This window comes from Cavia porcellus, unplaced genomic scaffold, assembly GCF_034190915.1.
Source record: "Cavia porcellus strain 051 isolate PalLab524CR breed Dunkin Hartley unplaced genomic scaffold, mCavPor4.1 scaffold_11, whole genome shotgun sequence".
Taxonomy (NCBI): domain Eukaryota; kingdom Metazoa; phylum Chordata; class Mammalia; order Rodentia; family Caviidae; genus Cavia; species Cavia porcellus.
Genome location: NW_026947494.1, coordinates 35,773,950 through 35,798,711, shown reverse-complemented (window position 1 = coordinate 35,798,711; position 24,762 = coordinate 35,773,950). Strand labels below are relative to the sequence as shown.

At 36.6% G+C, this 24,762-nt stretch overlaps 1 protein-coding gene across 8 annotated transcripts in view; it reads right to left on the bottom strand.

Moving 5' to 3' along the window:
• Ghr (growth hormone receptor) overlaps nt 1-24,762 on the bottom strand; it is a 260,632-nt gene that overhangs the window by 127,439 nt on the left and 108,431 nt on the right. For 5 of the 8 annotated variants that reach the window (XM_013152805.3, XM_063257860.1, XM_063257861.1 and 2 more), the window contains 1 exon segment: nt 17,078-17,158. In XM_013152805.3, coding sequence (XP_013008259.1) covers nt 17,078-17,147 — 70 coding nt within the window. In that variant the 5' untranslated portion in view covers nt 17,148-17,158. 8 annotated transcript variants of the gene reach the window in all.

Here is a 24,762-nt window from a genome sequence, read left to right as displayed (position 1 = left end):
TGAGAAAGATTTGGAGAATCCAAAGTTGGAGGAGGTGATGGAAGAACTATTTTCTTTTGTAAGAGGTGGAATTTGAGTAAATAATAGAAGAAAAAAAATAAAGGACAAAGAAGCACAAACATCCTAAGGGTAATCCTTCCCAAGTGGATTTCTGAAACCTGGAGAAAAATCTATAAATAGATGACAGTAAGTTGTGTACAAGCAATGTCCAAACAGCTTGGGGGTCCTCATGATTCCTAGCATAGCTGTAGTCTGCAGATCTGTCAGTGGGTACCCGTACTGACCTGTGCCAGCTAGCCAGCCCAGACTGGCCACTCCGCTCCTCTGCCATTTTGCTATTTGTCATCACTTCCACTAGAGGGCAGCAGTTGGAAAGGAGAGGTTGTCAAGGATTAAAACTGATGCTTGACAATAGCTGTAGTTAAGATTGGTGTGCAAATTAGTGGGGAACAAGTGACAAATTGCCAGAGTGGAAAGCATGAACACTTGAGCATTGAATGAGTTCCCATAACTAAGTGCAGTCAGGGATAGGAAGGGTAGTGCAGCAACAGTAGGAAGCTGGAGCAAGCAACTAAAGCAGCTAATCTTTAGTCCTTTGGAGTTTTCCCAAAACAAGCAACCAAGCACACATCTAGCATGCAACCTCCAGGGCACCTCTCTAGAACTTCATCTAAAGGAGGGGGCTTTTCAACTCTGTAATTTTCAAAAAGACTCACATCTTATTCTAGAGAATAGTCAAGATTGGCCCCATAGAGGAACTCTGAGGTTCTTTCCCACACCACAGGTTTAACTTTACTAACATAACGTATGTTCAAGCAAATTTCAGAATAATGGCAAACTTATGTATTCCTCTTAGCAGTGTGTCTTTAGAGGAAGTTGCTTAAACTTTTCATCCTCACATTAAAGCTACAAAAAGAAATATTTTTCAAACTTCATTGATAATCGAGGAAACCAGTTCCAGCAAGGTTGCCTTTTGGTAGTGAATCTAGCAGCCATAATTTGTGAGCTCAGTTTGTTCTACTCCATCGTACTCTGTAGTGCCACTGTAGTTCCATTCTTACCCAGTATGTACAAACAATCCTTTCATCATATGATTCAGTGGAACTCTAAAGATGATGGCAAAGTCCAAATTATATGCAGAACAGAAATGGAGACAAGAATAAGAAAGAGAGCTGTGATGGCAAGTCAATACACCCATGCCGATTTTGTCTTGTAGGAAAATTAAATACTCAACTGTGATTTGTGAGTAAAAAAGATGAATAAGATTGTTTGGTGCACGGTCACACTCCTGCCACCTGGGAGATCAGAGTGATTTCCTAAGGGTCTCAACCAAGTTCATATTCTTCAAAACCTTCTTTGTAATGATGACCAGTAGTGAGAGAAGAAGCAGACATTTCCTATTTTGCAAACAGGTTTTCAAATGGATGCCAGCAACTAGATCATTTGCCAAGCAGGCTAATCTACGGTGGAAAGCACACAGAGCTAAGGGTGCATCTTGCTCCTGTCTTTGCCAGTAACTGCATCGGATCAGATCTTGGATAAGACACCAAACCTTCTGGACTTTGGCTTCCTCATCAACAAACTGAGACTGTTGGTCTCAAAGTTTCCAAACTGAGAGGCCATACAGACATTTATTTCAGCTTCAAATTATCTTATTTGGATTCTAACATTTAACACCTCAGCTATTCACATAAAATATTGAAGATAAAGTTTTGGGAACACTTAGATGAGGAACAAATTTTCAATAGCCCTTTCCAACTTCTAAACTACTGGATAACCTCAGTATTTATTGGCTTTTTAGCCTTTTGTCTACCTTCTCCCCTGTAGGGCTTCTATACCTCTATCCCTCCACGTCCCAAGGAGGAAAACCCCATGACAGCAGTGATATATTTCTTTTTCATACTATAAACACAGTTACCCCTTGGCATCTACTAAGGATTGGTTTCAGATTCCAAAATCTGTGAATGCTGAAGTCACTAATATAATATGGTCTTGACTCTGCATATGCCCTATTCACTAATCCCTATACTTTAAATCACTTCTAAACTACTTGTAATGCTTACTATATAAATGTTACACGAATAGTTGCTATATGATACTGTTTAGGGAATAACAAGAAAAAAATCATAATGTTTACTACAATTCAGATGAAATTTCTTTAAGTTTTTTCCAGATGAAAATTTTAAAGAATGTTTTTGAACTACAATTGGCTGAATCTGAGGATGTGGTACCTGGAGATTAATCCCTGTAATAAAACTAGGATTTAGTAATAATACTGGGAAAAGTTTCACAAGGAACCTGAATGTATCAGTACATTCACCTGTCAGCTGTTTCATTTGTAATGCTTAAAAAAACCAGTATGGCATGGCTATTTTAAAGGCATGTGAAGTTCAATATGTGGAATGTTCTATATTAATATAACTTTAAATATTACCGATTGATTTCTTTGGTATCATAGGCAGGTTTGAAAACAGGTGGAATTTAACCTCGAACCAATTATATCAGTTTCAGCAACTGTTTTTTAGTTACCATTCTGTCCTATACTTCTTCTAATAAATGTTCCTGGATGTCTCTTAGTGTTGAAAGAGAACTGACAGGAAGCATTTGCTAGGAGCACTCAGATGTGACTAGGCATTCATAGGGATTTGTTAACTGATGGTAAAGTTGTTGCATTCCTCATAAACAAGTCTGAGTGACAGGTCTTAATGGTAATCTTCCAAAGCAAATTATGAGTCATAGCCATTAGTGCAGCATGGCAGAACGCTAACAACTCTTATCTTGTACAACATATGAGTACATGTGGAACATAAAATAGGTCTAATCGGAGAGGGGTCTTACCGGCAAATGCTGTAGCCTTTAATGTAAATGTGGCTCCATTAGACATATAGGTTTTATGTGGTATTTATCTCATTAAGACATACTTAAAGTAATACAGAACAGAGTGGAATAACGCTTGGAAATTGTGGTACTTTAGTGATGATCAACTCAATCTCCTGAGAATTAGCAGGTAATGAATGAGGCAGAATTATTCATATATACATGACTAATTCATATATATATATATGTATGTATCTGAATAATTCTGACATTTGAATGTGTATGAATAATTCTGAAATCTGACATAGTACACATAAATAGATATATACATATACATGATATCTGATTTAGAGTTTAAAAGCAGGTGTTCATGTTTCTCTGAATATTTCTTTTAGAATCAATAGAATTAAAATAATTCATTCAGCTCAACAAGATTGAGTTTTTCCTTTGGTCTAGTATTGTTTTCTAATGTTTCTGATATTTCTTTACATAAGGAAATCTGGCTTGACTTTTGTTTTTAGATCATTCTTGTTTTTTTATCACTGGACAAGATATTCTCTTTTAAAAGACAAGAGAAAATAACAGCTGTCTGTGACAGCTTCAAGCCTGAAGTTGCTCACTCAGATTTGATATCAGTTTAAGTGAGTCACTGGAAAAGAATACTTTAAGCTGTGCTGGATAGTGACTGTCAGCATACACTTTAAATACCTCTGGCGACATGCCATAAATATATGGCTTTGTATGAAAGAACATTAGTCATAATTGGTCAATTGCTAATTCCTACACATAACTTCAGCTGTATGTATGGTTCAACCGGTTTGCTATGGCCTGACTCAGAGACAGCCTTTCCATTTTGAGGTTCCTTCAACACTTTATACATCTTACATATATACATTCACTGTATCACACCTCGCATGATCTCTTTTTTCTTATTGTATTTTTGTTTGCATAGAAATCTTTAAACCTCTCAAAGGTTAACTGATTTGTGGACCTACAGCATTGACACAAAATATTTCAGATGAATGAACAAATGAATGTTAAAATACTGTACTGTAACTAGATATGTATAAATATCTGTTTTACCTTTAGAAGCACTTAAGCATATTTTGTCTAATTTGATTCCCACAATGATCTGATCCCAGTCAATTCAAGATACAGCTATTGGATCTAAGCCAGTGGTTCTCACATGGCAGATACTCAGCAATGTTTGGAGGTGTTCTGGATGTCACAGCTGAGGAGCGGGTACTGCTGATATCCGTGGGTAGAGGTTCTGGATCTGTTAAGCATGCTACACTGTATAGAACATCTTCTATCTCACAAAATCAACCTGACCTAAAATGCCAACATGCCAAAGTTGAGAAATTCTCTAGATCCTTGGTTGCTGAACATATCGTAGCCATATATTTTGTGAGTTCTTGCCAAAAACATTGCTCAGATTGTGTCCTATAAGAAAATGCATAGTGTACCATATAAAATTATTTATCACATTGAGTAATCGTCCTCAGATACATGCACACTAATAAAAAATCAGGGACTAGCAAGTCCACGGTTTGAGTTTTAATTTTTGATCAAAGATGACAGCGTGGTTTGCTGACCCTGCTTCCTTAGAAAAAGCACTTGAGCATAGCAAACACCTAGGCACTGCTATGCATTTCAAGAGAGTGAATTTATGGTCTGAGATGTTTTAGAAAATGTACAAATTCAGCTCTTCTTTATGATGATAGCCCCTAGAAAAACACTTGAAGACTAGGTGGATTTTTAAAGATATCTCTGAGTTAAGATACTGTAAGTTAGTTCCAACTTTGTCAGTACAAAAACCTACATTAGCTGGGGTGAACAGACTTGAGAGAACAGCAGTGCAGTCACATATAAAGATGTAGCCAGAAACCTCTTTGGCCATCAGAATCAAAAAATTTTCCATTGCTTATAAAATTCTTTTCTCTGAGTAGATATAGTAGAGTAGCACATGTAGATCTTTTTCCAGGAGCTTACATGTCACAGAGAATACCAATTCCAAGAATGCAGAAGTGCATGGACCAAGGAAGAGACTTGGGGGTCATTCTGTCCACTGACTTTCTGCCTTTTTTAAATTTGCTGAATTATTTGATCAGATAAAATTTTATGTGGAAACCCACTGGGTAAAATCAAAACAATTGTTATATGAAGCTATGCCCGGGGCAAGGATAGGTTCCAGATTGTTCTGGTAGGTCAGCATTGCATACCCATCCTCTAACTCAACCCTGTCAGAGCAGTAGATCATTATATTTTTGGATAATTTCAATCGACTCAAACTGTTTTCTTGTAAGAACAATCTATTGTCCTTTTTCTTCCTTTCTTGATGAGAAGTGAAATAAATTAGCTTATAGTGAAAATCTTAATGCCAGTACTTAACAATGCTATCTCATTTAATTCTCATGTCTTTCTGAACAAAGATAAATGGATAAATGCTCTACTCTTCAGCTTTATAAAAGAAAGAAATTCTGTTGTTGGCAAAAAATAGATGAACCTGGAGGGTATTATGCTATTTGAAATAAATCAAATAAAGACAAATACTTCATGATCTCACTTATACAGGGAATCTAAAGAAAACTGAACTATGAAGCAAAGAGTAGAATGGTGGTGGCCTGGGGCTGTATGACGGGGAACTGTGGAGCTAGTCAATGGGTATAAAGGTGCAGTTAGACAGGAGCAAAAGCCCTGAGATCTGTTATGCAACACGGTGACTATCGTTAATTACAACTTACATGTTCCCAAATTGCAGAAATTAAATTTTAGTGCCCTCACCACAAAAAAGTATGGGAAAGGTTAATTAGGTTGATTTATTCATTTCACAATGTATTCAGATAATATATATGGTGTTTTACATCATAAATATGTACAATTTTTATGTCTTGATTTTTTAAAATGGTAGAAATGGGAATGAACTTCTGAGGCTGAGCATTAGTACTGGTAGAGCCAAAATTCATCCATCCATACATACATATTTTTAATTACCAAAAACTATTTTATCATTCTGTTTTTACTATGCTATCTGGTTAAAGCCCCCTTCAAGATGATAAATCATGAAAACAAACATCTTGCTATTGTTCCTTCACCACCATCCTGAGACGAAATGTCTACTGCTGTTTTCCCATGATTTGAATAGCCTTTATTGTTGGCACTACTAGTTCAGGTTTTTATCATTGTTCTTAAATCATGAAATCTGGAACTCATCAGATAATTCCATATTGGCATTGGCTGGTGCAGAGACCCGAGGACTGGTGGTTCCCTTGCTCTAGGCCTTCCTCTGTTTTGAAGGCAGTTTCTCTAGCTTGCTTTGGTAGTGGTGACATCATGATAATTTAACTATATTAAATTGGCAATGACTTAAACATCTTTGAGTATCATTGCTGTAAGCTAGTGCTCCTAGTTCTCTCCTTTGGGAAGTTGAGTTTTCTTAAACTTAGATGCAGGACTTTATATTTATCCCTATCAAATTGTATAATATTAATCTTGCTCCACTAGTATAGGATATCAAGACATCCCGAATCCTGTGTTTACCATTCAAGCACATGAACTATCCATAGTTTTGCAAACTCTGCAGATTTGGTTAGCCTCTCTTCCTTGCCATCATCATGGTTACTGATTAAAACAAACAAGCCCGCAAGCAAGCAAACAAAGTTTAGAAGAAGGGCTACTACAAAGTCCGGCAGAAAGGGTATGACATGAGGGAATCTCTTTCCAGAGTGCCAAAGCTGTATCTATAAAACGATAAAACATAATTTTGGAGTTAAATAGGATAGATTAGTTTTTTTATCTGAAAAGCTTTATTAACAGATAAAGAAATTAGGAGTTATTGCCTGTTACCATGAAGCTAATTATGGACAGAATTGGATTCATATCCAAGTGTTGCTGATTGATTGATGTTTTTTACATCACATCATTATACAGGGAAACAAGACACTTTACATAACTAAAATCAATTACTGATACAAGGTTTATTTTTCTGACAATTGATCTTTTTCTCCTAAAACATCGATACTAAAAGAAATCCCAATGAATTGAAAACTCTGGTTCTTATAATTTTACCTTCACTTGCACTGATTTTTGTGGATAAGTCCTACTTGAAAAATGGTCTATACCTGATACAAGTCATACATGGAAACTAAAGAATGCCAATCCTATGAAGACAAGAAAAGCTTTGGGTAAAGAAGTATAGATCCAGCAACAGGTAACAGTACATGCAATAACAGTGTATGTTTATGGTATAAATCCACAGACACGTCAGGGAGGACAAGAGGTGACTTCCCTTTCCTTTGATAACATCTGCCTTCATGAAAAACCCATGAACAATACAGAAGAGAAAAACCAGAGTGGATTTTACAAGGCAGTTCCTGCACTGCCCTTGAATAAAGTGGGTAAGGCTATGAACAGCAAGTTTGGACAATTCCAGGAGGTATTGTCCAAGGGCCCTGGATACCAGGAAGGATCTTTCATCTAGTCTTTTAAAAAAATAAATGGCTACTGTCCCTGCACACTTCCACTGCTGACTTAGCCTCGGGAAGTTATTTTTACTTGCTTTGAGGAAATTTCCCATGCTTCATTACAAGCATTTTTTTAATATAAAAGTACATTTTGTGAAGCATAAATATATTTATTAATATAACTATATAATATTTATATGACATAAAATAAGTCTAATATTGAAAATATAAATGCTATACTAAACAATAAATCTTAATTTTAGAGGATTTTAAAGTTCATGCTACCGTCTCCTTTTTTTGTGTCATACAATACTGTCTTATTTTTTCTTAGCTACTGAAGGTCTAAACTAGGAACTGGGGCGTGCTAGGCAAGTATTTTCCCAATGAGCTTCACCTCCAACCCATAGATAATGATTATTTAGCTAGGTTGATGAAGTAAATAAAATACAATTTCCCAGAATCTGCTTAAGTTCTGTAACAGGTGAGTATTCCAGGCAGTTTGCTCTCAGGAGAGTTCTAGGACTCACCATTTCAGTAAAAGCTCTATTTTAAAGCAACCAACTGCATTTTCAATTGATATCTGTTACAATACAATTAATTCCAGGTAAAAATTAATCTGAAGTTCCTAGATATCAAAATCCAAGTTCTTTTGACTTTGCCTCTTGGGAAGTAGTTGCACGATCATATGTTAATTCAATAATTGACCACGATCCTGACTGGCCATGACTTCAACCCAACTCATTAGCATAGTACATAAGGTGCAACAGAGCCTGACCCTTTATGTCTCTATCCTTGCCTGTTGCGTGGCCCACTCAATTTTACCTGTACTGTATTTATCACACATAGTATAAAGAGACAGTAGTGTGCACTAGGTCAAGCTGCCTGGATTGGACTATCACTTGTGACATTCACAAGCTATGTAAGCCGTTGACTTCAGTACTCTTGGTGCCTTTAACTAAAATACCTTCTCCGAGTGTTGCTGTGTGGATGAACTGAGATAATACATATAAAGTACTTAGAAGTGGACCCAGAATAACATTAATATGTAATCAAAACTCAAGTATAGTGATTGCTGCCTTGATGTGGGTTTAATTCTGTCTGTTCACATCCCAGCCCACCCATTTCCTAACATGGTACTGAGGCCACTTTCCTTTGCATTATGTCTATGAGTGTTCAGTAAACGATGGCTGTGTTGAACTGACTTCTTAGCATCACTCTCAGCAACAGAATCAATGACGCACTGCCGACCCACTACCACACACTATAGACTTGCAGCCTGAGTTCTTTTAATTTTATGGAAAGCACAAAAACTAAAGCAGTAAGTTGCACAAAATCCATCCTCTGAACATCTTTGTCATCATTATTATGGAATAGCTCCCATTTTATAAAAGTTTATGCTATTGCATTTAAGTTTTATTGTTAACAAAATCTAAAAAATTGAGAAACCTCTTCAAGGTGGTTTACTGTAGTCACTGTTAAAATATATTTACCTTTCAAAACTTCCGTGTGCATTTAAACTCCTACTAAGCATATAATATTATGTACATCTCTGTTTATTCAATGTAATAATCAATATAACATTTATTTCTAAGCTTCAGTGTCTCACATTTCAAGATGAGCTATCACTAAGAGGCTGGGATGAAAAATTGATTCGGGTCTCCAGAGGCCCCTTAATCAGGGTCTTTCATAATTGAGAGTTCAATGTCCAAAGGGACAGAAAAAACTCTGATTTAAGATCTGCAAGCCTCATTGTATCTCTCTGAATCTGTCAATATTTGAGGAAAGAGGATCAGGTAGGTTGGACATAGATAAAGGTGTGTTGTGTGACCAGATTATTCTACGTAGCACGTTGTCCAGTGGCTGGTGCACGAGGGACAGAGTTCTGTCACCTGGAAATGGGTTAGCAAGATTTAGAAAAGTCATCAGACTCACAGGCATTAGTGCTTAGGGCAGAGTTCAGGGTTTGATGGTGTCTGGAAATACAGCAAGAAAATGAAATCATCCTCTCCCCAGGGAAAACTCATAAATCCTAGTTTCAAGAGTTGTACAACTATTTCCGGATCCTTCCCACCACTATGAGGGGACCCTAATTTAACCTCTGCCTCAGAAACTCTGTTTTCTAAAGCTAGGAAACAACAGTCACAAATATGGAATAGGACAGGTCAGAGTTGCATTTATTCAGCAAATAAAGATGTGCATTAGAATGTTGTATGATGGGAATACAGATAAACAAAACTTTCTCCGTGGAGTTGAATGCCCAGTGAGTTTCAAAGCTATATCTTCTTACACAGGATACAATCATTGTGTCTGTTATTTGAAACCAATTAAATTGCATCTATTTGAAGCTAAATTCAGACTTGTAGCACAAAATTGAAACAGATATTAAGACAACTTCATTTTGAAGAGGAACATAGAGCAAATGACAGGCTCCCATCACACTTTTTCCCCCGTCCTCTTGGAAGGAGGTTCTATAAGAGCATTCGGAGACATTTCTCCCATAGTTCAGACATGATCCATCAGGCTTTAACGCATGCAATTCTTCCATGGAAACATAATGCAGACACTATAAGTCTCTAAGGCTTAGGGCCAAAGTTGCTATACAAACAGAAACAGAGATTCCTGATAAGTGTATCAGATAAAATACCTTGGATTTATTTTGAAACAGATTTGACAAACAGACCAGGGAAAACTGTTATCTGCAGTTGAGACCAAAGAAATGCTCTAAGCCTCAGGGCTTGTGGCTTTGTCTAGGAGAAAACAGACAGTATATCAAGGAATATTTCCTTAATTGGTCAACTGTAAAACCACATTTCAAACAATGTCTGTGTCACACATTGGCACCACGTTTATGCTGCATGAAGACTCTGGGTTTGGAGATGACTATGTTGACAGCATTATTCAAACACCTGCATGAGAATCACTGGAAAACCAGCAAGGAAGACAGTGCTTGCTGCTCATGAAAAATGAGCATGGATGTTGCAGATTGCCTGGCGACAACGTAATGCTTAGTAGCATAGAAAGTTGCCTTTGTCATTGGTTCTGAAATAACTACAATTCTTTATCATCTAAAGGTTAAAGGTTAAGCTTTAAATCGAATCACTCCTGGTAAAATAGCCCATTGATTTCAATGTACATTGTAAAGAAAACCTGACAAGTTTTTCCCCTGGGAACAGGTGCTGGGTGATTGAGAGATGCTGGGTCCCGGGCTGTGGATGATTATTTCAAGCAGAGGTTGGTGAGGCTGGTCCAAGCCTGCATGGGCTTCCTCCAACCAGAGGCAAAAACCAGGTATGCTCATGAGTAACAGCTCTCCTCCAGCACCACACACAAGAAGTGTTATATCAGTTTCTTTCCTGTCTATCTTATGACATGAGCCTTAGTTTGGGGTACTGAACCACAGTGGCATGGGGACATTTTGTAAACTAGGATGGGCTGTTGTCCTAGAAAAGCTGGGATCCAGAGTGGAAGGCTAGAAATAGACTTATCATTGCCATGTGTGGATTGGGACTATTCATGGGTGGTCCCAGTCCTTCTATTTACTAATTAGCTGAGACAAAAACTGAGTCACTCATGCTGCCAGCCTCTTTGTAGGAATGAGTCAATCCTGCCAGATTCCACACAGCATGCAGTTTCACTGCTCGTAATGCATCTGGCTTGTGTTTTATTGCATTTCACAAGGTAAGTACATATTCTAGCCATGATAAACATTCAGGTTCTAAAATGTCTTACAATAAAGCTGTGAATGATCAGAGACTACACTGGGGAGGAAGTTCAGGTCTGTGGGTGCTCACTGCACAGTAGTCTAAGCCATGCACAACTTCAAAGGTGAGTGAACAATTCCGCGACCTTGCTTAGGCACAAGCAAAAGGGATCTTGGGAAATGGTGTCAAAGGAAGGAAGCTTATACATTTTGCTGTCACCCAGCCTCAGAACACTTCCCCTGACAGAATAGGGCTGCTGTATGACTACTGCTACTTCATTGCTGGCACAGGCTGAGCTGCATGCCAACACCTCACTGTATTAGCAGTGAATCAAGGCTAATGTTGATAGCACTTGACTAATTCTGTGGAAACTTATTAATGAATGGAGTAAGGAGGAACTGATAGTAAAAAATTCCATACATTGATTGGACTCAGGTACTAAGGATTGCATTTCCTCAGCATCTTTGGATGATCCAACTATTTTTTTTTTTTTTGCCACTCCTGTCACATCATCTCTCTCTTGATCTATTGCAATCACTTTCCTGAACACTTATCCCCTTCAAGTTCATTTTTATCCTATTACAAGTATTATTTACAAAGTGAGAATCTGACAGTACTATTATGATTTAAAACTCTTTAGAAACCAAACAGCCTCCCAATTGACTTCCGTTTACTTCCTATTTCTTTCCCCTGTATAAACTGCAAGTTTCTAAACTTGGAGGCATACATTTAAAATACCTTTCTGAATGCATAAAAGATAAAAACTCACTAAAAGATCATTTTGTGTCATTATTTGCAAATGTCTATAGCCATCTCCCCCACTGGTATCTCCTAGATTCACCTGACTTGTTTCAGTTTACAGAATGTCACTGTCAGTACTGGTTTGTGATACCAGGAGGACAAAGATGGCTGATATAGATGGACATGGACCATAACCCAGAAAGACAAGATTTCCTCTTGCTCTAGAAGATGGTCAAGAGAGCAGCAATATAAAGCTCTGTGGCTTCTTATTCTGCTTGACAAGACAGAGTCTCAAATTTTTCATTTTTGAAAATGTGTAACAAGGACCCTCTACTGTTTGTTGCCTGCATCTATGACTGCAACACCCAAACTCTCAGGACTTTGGAGCTTCAGCTGTGATGAGGGAGGTGTGAAAGTTCATTGTTATATCAACTTGAATGGACTAAGAAACTCCTGGATGATTAGTGGAGCACAGTTCTAGGTATGTCTATGAATGACTGATGTGTTAACCGCAAACTGAGGAGGGAAGGCCCAACCTGAAATTTGGTGGCACCAACCAAGAGACTTACAGACTCTGGTTGGAGGAAATAAGATTCATTGCTTTGGAGGATCTCCAGTCTTTACCATCCCCTTTGCATGTTTGTCTCCAGATCCTTCAGGTTTCCAGCATAGGCATTTCAGCTTTCCAAAGAAGATCTGTTGGCTTTCAACAGATTTCACCAGACTCTGCAGTGCGCTCTAGACCTTTGACTTTTTACTGGATTCTCTGATTGTCCCTGATGCAGAAGGACATTTTGCATTCTTCCAACTCTGATTCTCCTGGCAGCCATTGTAAGGCTACTTGGTAAATTGTTCATATATATTTATCCATTCCTCTATCAAATCTTTATACATTAGACTTTTTTAAAATAAATTTTTTCTTCCATGCTGTTATTTCCTATGTGTTGGCAATGAAAATAGAATTTTCTTTTAAATAAGTATTGTGTAGTTTGCCTAAGAATATAAAGAAAGTTCAGAGATATACAGAGAACAATATTTTGTGAATCTTGGTTCCTGTAGAATATGACAACTCATTCTTGATAAAAGTTTCTTCCCTTGACCAATATAGAGTGATGTGATATCTTTTACAGAATAATCTGTAAAATGATAAAAATCTTAGTTATGAACTTTGCCTGCAGGCCATGCTTATTATGTGTACATATATAAATACGCATATACATATAATATCATGTATGGGCATATCCATACAAATCTCCATATATCATACATGTGTGCAATACATAAACACAATGCATAATATCACAAACACATGAATAATGTTCCATCATATGCTTAGCACTTCGGCTTGGCCTACCTATAACTTTGAGAAGGACTATTATTCTTTGGATATGGCATATATTTCCTTAATTTTCTTTCCAAATATTACTCAATCTTTGGGGTTCAGGAAGACTTTCTTTTTCATTAAGACTGGATCATTTCTAAGCCATCATTTGCCTCAGATCTATAGATTTAATTTACTTCCAAGGTGAATCATCACAAACATAGAATGCATGTGCCATGCACTTTGGGCAAATTAATTACTTGTCATACAAAATCTAAGTGCCCAATAAATATTGTTGAATGTTAAATGCACAAAATGGAACCACTCCTTGTCTAACATGATGCCCTGAACATGATATAAATTCAGAAAATGAACACACTGCTCACATGTGCCCTTCATGTTTCTGACTGTGTATAGAGATGAATGCTGTTCCTTCAACACAACAGCTAGTGCTGCTGTTCTCTGTTTTTAAAAATCTTAACCAAGCATTCCAGCACCAACTGAAGTAAATCTTCTTCATGAAGCTCTCTAATTCACTACAAAGTGATCTTCTTTTACTGCTATACCTATCAAGTTCAGGCCATTTCATATACACTGCCTGATAATTATAATTCTTGGTGTGTATACCTGATTTCTTAACTTGTGATACAGCTCTTGAGAGAAAAAATCGTGGTCCTAAGTTCAAGCTTTGAAAATAGGAAACTTTAAAACATTGCACTTGTTGAATTAACTATTCCATATACTTTGATTTCTTTTGTTTAGAGCATCTTGACTATGTATCTTCCACATACAATCTAGATCTTAAAGATATACAGTCTTTAATTAATTTCTAGAAGTTCCTAATGTCCAATATAAGTCAACTTCTTTAGAGCAGGAGTCTGTCTACTTCTATCTTAGATTTTAGGGCTCAAGGCAGGGCTCAGTTTTGGACTGATTAATATAATAATGAAGTAACCCTAATTTATAAAAAGCACCCATTGGAACAATACTTATATGCATCAGATCTTTACGCACATTTCTCATTAGCAGTATTCTAGGAGCAGCAATTCTGATTCAACCAGTTGGTAGATTAACCTGGTAAAGCTCCTTTGAAAATGAAGCATTTGTGGCCTTCTTGATTTTAGAATAAAAAGTTCTCTATGACTATTTATCCTACTTTGAGAAGCAGATATAAGGCCTCATGTTAAGCATGAGAGACAAAGAAAAATACTTATTGCAATACTTCAGCTAATACAATGATGACAATGTTCACTATTTAGTTCTCATTAAATTTCTTACAGGGCAATTAAACCAACTGAAAAAACATCCTCTCAATCCTACTACAACTCTAATTGCTTATCTGCTCATGCAAGGAAAACTCTGCTCAAGGGCTCAAGGGCCAGTCCTTCCTAGGCATGCGGGTCTGTCATCTTCTATAGCTCTTCAGTGACTTTTCTCCAAGAGAAGCCTTCATGGTCACTTAATAATGCTACATCTTTCAGTGACCAAGTAGAATTCAAGTGAGTGGCTTATGAAACAATAGTACTGAAAATAAAAATAAAATGATTTGATCCAGACTTGGCAGGAAAAGAAACACACGGCCCATGAATGTCATCTGAGATTATGATTTATGTCATATCATGTGTTAACTTTGGCTGAACTATTATATAAGTGGCCAGAACTGGCAAATAAGCACACACATGCCAGCATGCATGCACATGCTTGAACATGCTCACTTATACCTTCTTATGCAAATAATACGCCCCATCCTTAATCTCTGACCATTTTAAGGAACAATTGTGGAACATCCATATATTCCAATAAAATTTCAGTTAGCTCAGTAAAAGGGAACAAAGGAGGAAAACCTTATTTTATTTTATTTTTTTTGCTGGATTACTTTCTGAGTGTAAGTACTGGTAAGATATGTGACTTGTGTTTATGATAAAGCATTTTATTATATTCTGCTTTTTCTCAGAAAAGAAACAAAAAAGCAAGCAAAAACTACTAAGAAGCAAAACAAAAAGCAAATATTAAAACCAGTTAATGAAAGGTATCTTGTGAAGATATCTGCACTTCCACATTCATTGCACATTATTTACAATAGTTAAGATATAAAGCAGCCTAGGTGCCCACAAATGGCTAACTGGACAAAAACCTAGGTGTCCATTAAAGAGTTGGAAAAAAATTACATAGATAAGTTATTATTCACCTTAAACAGGAGATCCTGCTATCTGTCACGACATGGACGGGCCTAGAGCTAGTGAGGGCATGTGAAATAACTACACAAAGAAAGACAATATTACTTATTTCTGTGTGGAATCTAACAACAGAGTCAGATACAGAGAGAAAAAACAGGGGTTACTGGCAAAGAAATGGAAGAAGACCAGAGGGAAATTTAAGTCAAAGGATACAAAGTAGCAAATATGTAAGATGAACAAGTCCAGTGAGCTAAAGTACATCATCTGAGTTATAGTTAATAGTAACTTATCAAATTTAAGATTTTTGCTAAATTACCAGATTATGGTTGCTCTTGCCCTGGTGTGATGTATCTGTATAAGATAACGACTATGTTAATTTACTTCATCATAAAACATAACTGTCTTATTATGTACATGTATCATTTAACATATGGGTGTATCTTAAATATACACAACAGAATTAACTTTTTTAGGAAAATGTATAATGATATATGTCTTTCTGTACTCTTCTTATGAAGTCAAACTTCTGCTAAAATGTTTAAATAGTTAAAATACAGTGTCTCTGCAGATTTTCTGGGCCTAAATGTAATGTTAGCTTTAATCTCAGGACACGTTTTAATTTTCTTAAAGATTCTTATGCCTTACTTGCCATTTCACAGGTCTTTGAATTCTTCAAGCCTTGCCCTGTGGAGTGAAAGTCATCTTAGTGAAGATAGGAGAGCTTAAGTCACCATGACTTTGGAACAGTAGAGAATCTCAGCTGTAATTCTTTGGCTCAGAATCAGGCTCCAAAACAAGCCATGGGAAAAGCTGCTGAAACGGAGTCTGCAATTCTCTCCATGTTTGACTTGCATAATGTTGACATTACTCACCAGAGAGGCCCAAAGTATTTCAAACAATTCTACTTCTTTTTTATAAATATTGTTGAATCGCTTTAAGAGATAAATGACATATTTTATCCCCTTTGTTTTCTAAATTACTCTGCAGCTCCTCAGCAGCTCACTTTGGCTAGAAGTTAGGGAAGACATCTTAAGGCACTAAGTCTGCTGTTAAAGTGTTTTCCAGTATCAATTGGGCGGTGAATATCGGAGTCAGTTACTTTACAAGAAACACCTTAATTCCACATCATAGAATGATCCTGTCCTCAACTGAAGTTCAGGCAAGTAGAAAAATCAAGGATTTCTTTCTGATTAAAAAAATGTGTCCTTTTCATTATTCTTCCTGGATTCTGTTGTTTCTTCTATGTAAGTTTGAAATATTGTGACTTCTTTACTAGAAGAAGAGTATAAAAAAGAAAGGCAAATGATAGAGATGGCTGAAGAATCTCATGGCTTCTGGGTATATCATTCGACTGTTTCAGGTGTCTTTTCCCTCAGACTCAGCCAAATGCCAATCAGAGAGTGAGAGGTGAAATTCATTTGAAACCTGCAATTTTCTCTCTCAGAATACAATTAAACAGACTAAATTCTAAACTCTGGAAAAAGACCATGATATCCTTAGTCACAGATGAGCTGAATGATCAGTAGGTTAATAACCCTTCAGTGTAATTTCAAAAACTTTCCCAGAGCTGAGGACCAAGGACCTGGCTTGCTTTCAACAAAAATGCCCTCAGCATGCTACATAGTATTTATTTTTGATGTGAAAATACTGAATGCCAAAGCTGACTATTGTATTCTTGCTAAAACATCCACAAAATGTTCTCTTATAAAGTTTATGAGTTTAAAGTGGAGATGTTTCCCATTTGCTGCTACCTAAAATTTTCATTGCTTAATTAACTAATACAAAACTTTGCTTTAACCAAATTCAGTGTTTTTTAATAACACTAGGATAGGATGGGAATAAAGAAGCAGAACTCACCCTCTCTCCCAACAAAAGCATTGCTTGAGCCTACCACTGCCAAGGTCAACAGCAGCTGCCAAAGATCCATAGCTGTGGGACCTGCAATTCAAAAAGAATAAGATGAAGCCAAGCAATGGAAAACAGATCATTATAATCAAGAAATAGTCTTTAAACTGGCTAAGCCATGAATGTATTACCATGCCTGTTCTAGAAGGAATCCTAGTAAGTTGTCCATTTGCCCCAGAGTTTCATATGGTTATACTTTTCATGAGCACAAACAGCGAGTTGTAGTTAAGTTCTACTTTCTGTGAGTGCTTGCTTCAGGAAATAGCATAGATAGTAGAGATTTTTTATATCCTGGCTGGCAGTCAGAGAACCACCTCATAGCAAATGACCCCCTCACATTGCTTGAACAACAGCACCAACGTGGACTGCTTTAATGTGATCTGGAAACAGAAAAAAAAAGTAGTTCAGTGGTATCACCAAACACTGGGTTTTGAGCTGGACAGGCCCTAAAAGGAAAAACAAAGTAATAGTAACATGTCTAAATCTATCTCCCAGGGATCAAAGGAGGGCACTTAGCACTGGAAACACTGCTATGAGCTTTATCAAGGAGAGGTAAGAGAAGGGAAACAGAGAAAAGGTGAGAAGCAAACATAAACAAACAAGTAAGTCAGTGACTGGGGCTTTGCGGGTTTTTAAAATTTTATTTCCTGGGGGCAATGGGCAAAGTTCTAGAAATGGGAACACCTCTGACACCAAGAGGGATTAGTTATGGCCTTGCTAGTTATTTGGAATTCAAAGTGTTGTCAAACTTTGAGCCCTTCAGCTTGGGTGAGTACGCACTTTTATCTGGAGGAAGTAAGTGTCTCTGCAAAGAATAAGTCATGACATCTATGTCCCAGAAAAAAAAAATATATATATGTATATATATATATCTTAAATTTTTTATTTTAAGAGAATAAAACCAAGCAAAATAAAACAAAATAAAGCCAATCAAAACAAAACAGTGAAAGTGTCCCAGAATCTCATAAAGAAAAATTTGGGCTGGCTGAAGATGAACTCAGCATGCTGCCCTTGTAAAGCTCCTGCAGCATCTCACAACCAGTGCCAAAGCTTAGCTGCAGTATTCCACGAAACTGTACCATTTACAGGGAACCGAGGCATACCTAACCACCCCACCACCCTTCAGGGCCTCTATTGGCCTCATTTTTATTATCAAATTTGACACAAATAAAATAGTCCTTCGTGTTATTCCTAGTTAGGCTGAAATGATGGACAAGAATGTTTCCATGGGCTTACAGTCATGGTCCTCTGACAATGGCTGTGTAATTCTGAATAGGTATAAAACATTTAACATTCTATACTTTAATTTCTAGACAGCAGACAACTTATCAATACTTTTGTTACATATATAATTTGCTATTTTTAAAATAGTCTTACTTAAGACAGCATACCTCTCTACGAAGCAAATATCCTCTGTGTCTGCACATCCATGTGTACACACACATGTATGAGACCCCCTCAAACAATACTTCTTGGAATCATTGGTGGAAATCAAGTGTGAAAATGCAGATGAATGCACTTTGTTAACTGGGGAATTTCAATGAATCTGAATGTCAGTTATTACTACATGTATGTTTTTTATTCTTAACCTGGAAGGCCCTGGACCAATCGCCTTGCATCATCATCTACTTTGCTAAGGTGAAGAGCTGAGTTTCTGTTCTTGTGCCTTTTATTTCTGAGGTATAGCTTAGGAAATCATAGTTTAAAGCTTCGGCAGAAATACATAGAAAGCTTAAACAAATTGTTTTAAGTTGATGAGTCTTTCAGTGGCATATGCTATCCTGATACCAGGTTCTAACAGTGAATATCCAATTTTCAGTCTTGCTTTGCTTCCCAACTAAGTAAGGATATGAAAATGTTTGCATTTCACACAAGAGTGCTTTCTTTGTTTTAGAAGCCACCTTTTCAGACATCTTAAAGACACCTGGCAGAGGCCAGTGAGAAAGAACTAGTGCTTCGGAAGAAAGTAGGTAAACCTCTAAAGTCCCAAGGTTTTGAAAGCCGTTGCTTGCAAATGAGCCTCAGGCCTCCCAAATAAATGAAAATTCCTTTCCAAGCCACACATACCTCATTCTATCTCACAAAACAATCAGATCAAAGCAAAATTAACCAGAAATCGGTTTGTATGACCGTTCACTGCTATGTGGATCACAGCAGTACTGCGTAAGAATGCAACTGAGAGTAGATCAGGAAGACAATAAAGAAATACAGTTGGATTCATTAAAAGCTAATTTCTTTCTTAGAATCTAATCCCCTCTTTTCTTCTACCACTATTGGTCCAGTGGCTATGACTCCAGAAGAAGCTCCCTTTATAATATTCCCTTGGAGAACTGTTTGTAGTGCCATCTTATGACCCAGGCTAAAAGATATTTTATTCAATTTCATTGTATGTTGCCTCCATCAGCTTTACCAAGCCCCATACACATTTTCTGAATGAGAAGATCCTTTTTAAGTTCTAGACAAAATAGAATGCCCTTAGTAGAGGATAGAGTGCCCATGCATACTTGAATTTAACCTTACCAATGAAGTGACAAACATCAGAAAGAGATTCTTCCCCAAGCCCTTTTTTGCCCACATACTCAGATTTCACATATATTCATTAGCCACAAGGTATAAGAGTCCTCTTAAGGTGTTGTCATATAAGAGGCTACTTACAATATAGGTAGAGGTAGCCACTGTTCAGAATAATCTACCAAATTTATTCTACTGGGATTTTTGGCTTGCAATAATTTTCTAGGGAACAGCCTTCTCTAAGCATCTATGACACTTGCCCAGTTTTTGGCTACAGTTTCCTGGCAAGTATTTAGCAAAAAGGGACAAAGGAGCTTCTCTTCTTCTATAGTGACACTCACACCATTTCCATTTTCAATGCCTGAGGCATTTTGCCTGCTTCCCCATTTCTCAAGACAGATAGTTTAAAACCAGTGCAATCCACTTGGCATGAGTTTAATGCTGTAGATTACCCAACAGAGGGGGACTTCAAACTATATAATTAGGTTTATGATGTATTGACTTTCATTCCATGGCTATGGAGCAGACCATAAACACGTAAGAAAAGATAGAGGTTAGATGTGGCATTTTTTTCAACATGATGTAACCAACTCCAGGCAAAGAAAGAAATTGATTTAATTCTTTTTAATTTAAAATTAACAGGCATTTCTCAAACTATTAGTGTCTACTAGCACTGTGCAAAACACAATGCAAATGAATAAGGTAATCACAATCATGGATCTTGATTCTAAGAATTAGTACAAGCAACTTGAAAAGAGGAGCATATCTAAAAATGGAAAATAAAAGTAGGGGTAATAAGCCACTGAACAAAGGACTTGGATAGACCTAAGTGACACATAAGTTTGTGATGGGTTAGGAAGGGAGAAAGGCGTGGTGAACTTGGAGAGGCACAAGCTCAATGCGAATGTCCTAGTGTGGGGATGACTCCCAAGCATGTTTAGGGCATATTCTAAGGAGTCTAATGAATAGAGGAAAAGGTTCAGAATTATGAGTAAAGGTGACAAAATTAGATTGGCAAGTCAGAACCAAACTAAAACATCATTCTTACCTCATTAATCAGAAACAAGGTGAGGGTTTTGAAATAGAAAATGTACATAAATGGCTTTTTCTTAGGTTAAGTCTTCATCTCTGCCTCTAGTTAATTTCACGGGGACATATTGTGAAGATTTAGTCATGACTGGGTATACAATATTCTAAGAAAAGGCACGTTATCACAAATAACTTAGTATCTGTTATACCTGAAAAGTAGAGCCGTCAGCTGAAATAAGGAGTTGAGGATCTGAGCTGTTTAGGCGGAGTAGAAGGTCATATGACTCTTTTGGACACTTGACTCATGAAGGATTTACATAATTTCTCGAAATGTCAAACATGTCTAGTAGGAAGCTGATGGTATGAGGACAAAGATTAAAAAAAGAGAGAAGTCACAAATGAATCCAAGAGATAGTTGCATTCACATGACACTAGGTGAATTTAATATGGTCAAGCTATTTTGTGAAAAATCCCCACACAATCCTTTAATGACTATATAAACATACAGGGGAAGCCAGGTAAGGCGGCTTACACCTGTAATCTCAGAACTCAGGAGGCTGAGGCAGGTGGATCATTGTGAGTTTGAGACCAGCCTGGGCTACAAAGTAAGCTCAAGGCCAACCTGAACTGCACAGTGAGATCCTGTCTCAAAAAGTCCAAAAAATAAAAACATAAACATATAGGAGAAATATGCTTATCTTGTTGGCAATTTAGCAAAAACAAAAGGAGCCACAGCACAAAATCACCCTGTGATTTCTATCAAATACTCAAAATGAAAGTGGTCAAAAGCACATTTAGGGCAACCAGAAGCTTTCTTTCTCTCAATAAATATATTTTACTCTTAACCTCCATTGTTCCTAAAATTCATTCTTTGATTTTAGAGAACACAAGTCATACCAGACATAGTAGGTCAGGAGTTTCATTCCCCTATATATGGATCAAAGTTACTGGCTTTTGGCCTGTAGCTCACTGTATTTTGACCCTCTATGCCTCTGAATTGAAGAGATCTGTACTGTACCCACTTTCCAAACTCCTTGTATCTTCTACTTTCTTTTGAATTGTATTTTCTAATAAATGATATCTTCAGGGGGAAAAAGCATATTTAGAAGTGTGATGTAAGCATAGTAATATATAGAAGGAATTATATTATAGATTTAGGAGCCTGAGGTCTCATTAGTGCAGTCAAAAAGAACACTGAAATTGTGTCTGAATTAATAAAAAATACCGAGTAAGTTCAAATTGTTTTGCTGATCTGGCTTTTCTGATACTGAAAAAACAAGAGCTAATTTTGAACATTCCAGAGGAATCAGAATCATTTAAATTGCAAAACCAAGACTTCAGGTAGGTAACTCAGTAAGTGTAAACATTCTATGCTTGTGTTGATTACTGATGAAATATTGCAAAATGGGATTAATTTATATCCTGGTGAAGCTTTTCTAAGAACTCAGCACCGAAAAAGGAAGAAACTAATCCAAAATGGTATCTGAAATTATTTATTCTAATTAACACCAGACATTTATTTGGACAGTTTGCATCTACAGTCCATGTTATTATCTGCTTTTTTATTCTAGTAATCATTTGAAAACGGACCAGATCCAAAATTTATCTACTGCCTATTAATGAGAAAAGAAGGTCTACAAAGCCTTCTCCTTCCCCATTTAACTATAGTAATGCATTGCTTAACAGTGGAGAAAGTTCTGAGAAATGCGTAACTAGGCATTTTTGGCATTTGAACATTACAGAGTACACTTATCCACCCAGATTATACAGTGAATGTGTGTGTGTGTGTGTGTGTGTGTGTGTGTGTGTGTGTGTGTGTGTGATATGACCCCTAAGGGTTAGATGTGGCCTAGGTATGTATGGACACACACACACACACACACTGTAGTCTAAGTCATGATGAACAAAACTACAGAATATTAAATCAAGTACAGGAGGAAAAGATTCAATCAAGATATCCAGCAAATACGCTTTGTGTGCAACTGCTGCAAATGCAACATAGCATACTGTCTTCCATAAATAGAACATACTCTAAAGTAATGATAAATGTATAGCACAGCAACAGTCTTTTATTGGCATTATCAAATATTATTTACTGTACACAATTGTATTATACTTTTATACAACTAGCAGTACTGGTTTATTTATGGCAGGCTTATCTAGCACCATAAACATGAACAATACATTATACTACAGTATTACCCCACCAGTAGATGATAGAAATTTTTCAACTGCATAATAACTTTATAGTATCAATGCTATATATGCAGAACAATGTGGACTGAGCATAATTACGCACAACATGATTGGAATTTGTAGAGATTGCTCTTCTTTGTAATCCAATGGGGAAAGTGGAATGGGAATTTTGAAAGTGTAAGATATTTATTATAAAGTGCACATAAATGTCATCTGGGAATGCTATAATTAACACTCTAATTAGTATTCTAATTAACACTGGACATTTAGGTCTCCATTTTTCTCAAACAAGGCATATATGGATTGCATTTATGTTGGTGAGTTCAATTATCACTAGTTATATGTGGCTAGCGCATACTTGAAACATAACTAATGTTACTGATAAGTTAAATCCATTTTAAGTTTTATCATGATTAGTTATTTTAATTCAACATATTTGGAGCAGGTTGATTATGTGAATTCACTGTCTCTGCAGTATATTTTATGAACTCTAAAAGATGTTTGATGAAAATTTAGTAACTAAATTGAGACATGCAACAAGTATAAAATATCTTTAGATTTTGAAGGATTGTTATGAATGAAAAAGAATGCAAAATATCTCAGTGTTTGCATTGATTGCATTGAATACTAACTTGATTGTTAGTACAATATATTAGGAAAATTAATATTCCGTTTCTTCCTATTTACAAAAATGTGATCAGCTGAAAATTTTAAATTACATGTATGGATTGATTTCTATTTGACAGCATTGACTACACATTTTATAGTGTGGATGCTTGTATCTGCATTCCAAACATTAAGCTGTTATGCTAGCATTGTCATAACAGTAAGCATATTTCTGTAGCAAAATCAGTAAATAAATAATTTTATTTCTAATGACAAATGAACTAATTATAAGTAGATTGTAAGAGACTGTTTCAAATGCAGCATGATGGCGACAGAAGATTCACTGAAGACTCTGGTGATTTAAAAGGTGCAATTGTATTTTCAGAGCTTTAGGGGAATATCCAATGTGCATTTGTTTAACTCTAGAAGTCTGACTATTGGCATGATGCCTCTCTTGAGCCATAGATGATGTCTTAGTGAACACTTAGTAACTATCTCTTTGGAATTAAATAAGGGCCATGATTTGATGCATTTTCCAACTACATAAATACCTTGACTAAAGCTAATGTTAAACAACCAATGTGAAGCCAGAATGAAATGAATCTAGCACATCATTGACTGAAGAAGTGAATAATGCTATCAATGTTCTACACAAGGTATCAAGTACAAAGATTAAATCTACTGATGCAAAAATGTAAGAGACAGTGCTGCATAATGAACCCTGGACACCTGACTTCATATGATGGCATATGATCTACTATCAACAGATTACACTTAACTAATGATCATTGAGATTAACTTCTTCACGTCTGCAGACATTGCCATCAGCTTATCTCACAGCTACTACTTTGACTTCATTGAGGAAAGGGTGAGCTTACTTCTCAAGTGAATGTGCTCTGGACACAGAGAAACCTATGCTTGAATCCTGGGGTTTTACTAAGCTTCTGTTTGCTCATCTCTAACAGGCAGATGATCATACTGGCTGCTTTGCACAGAAAAATCAGGATTAGGTGAAGTAATTTTTTCAAAGCATTTTCATGCACTCTGCATGTTTCTAACAAGTTAGTTATTATAATTATTAGAGTATTTTGGGTAGTAGTACAAACTCAACTATGTTTAAAGTCCCCATGGGGTAGATTACGAATGTAGCCTTCATTTATATATCATGAAATAGAATTCTACATAGTTGGTAAAGCAATTGGTAAGTATGCTACTGGGCAGCAACAATATGCAGCCCTCTATTCCTAAGTCAAGCAGCTACATCATATGAGGATTCAGAGAAGTGGAGGTGCCCA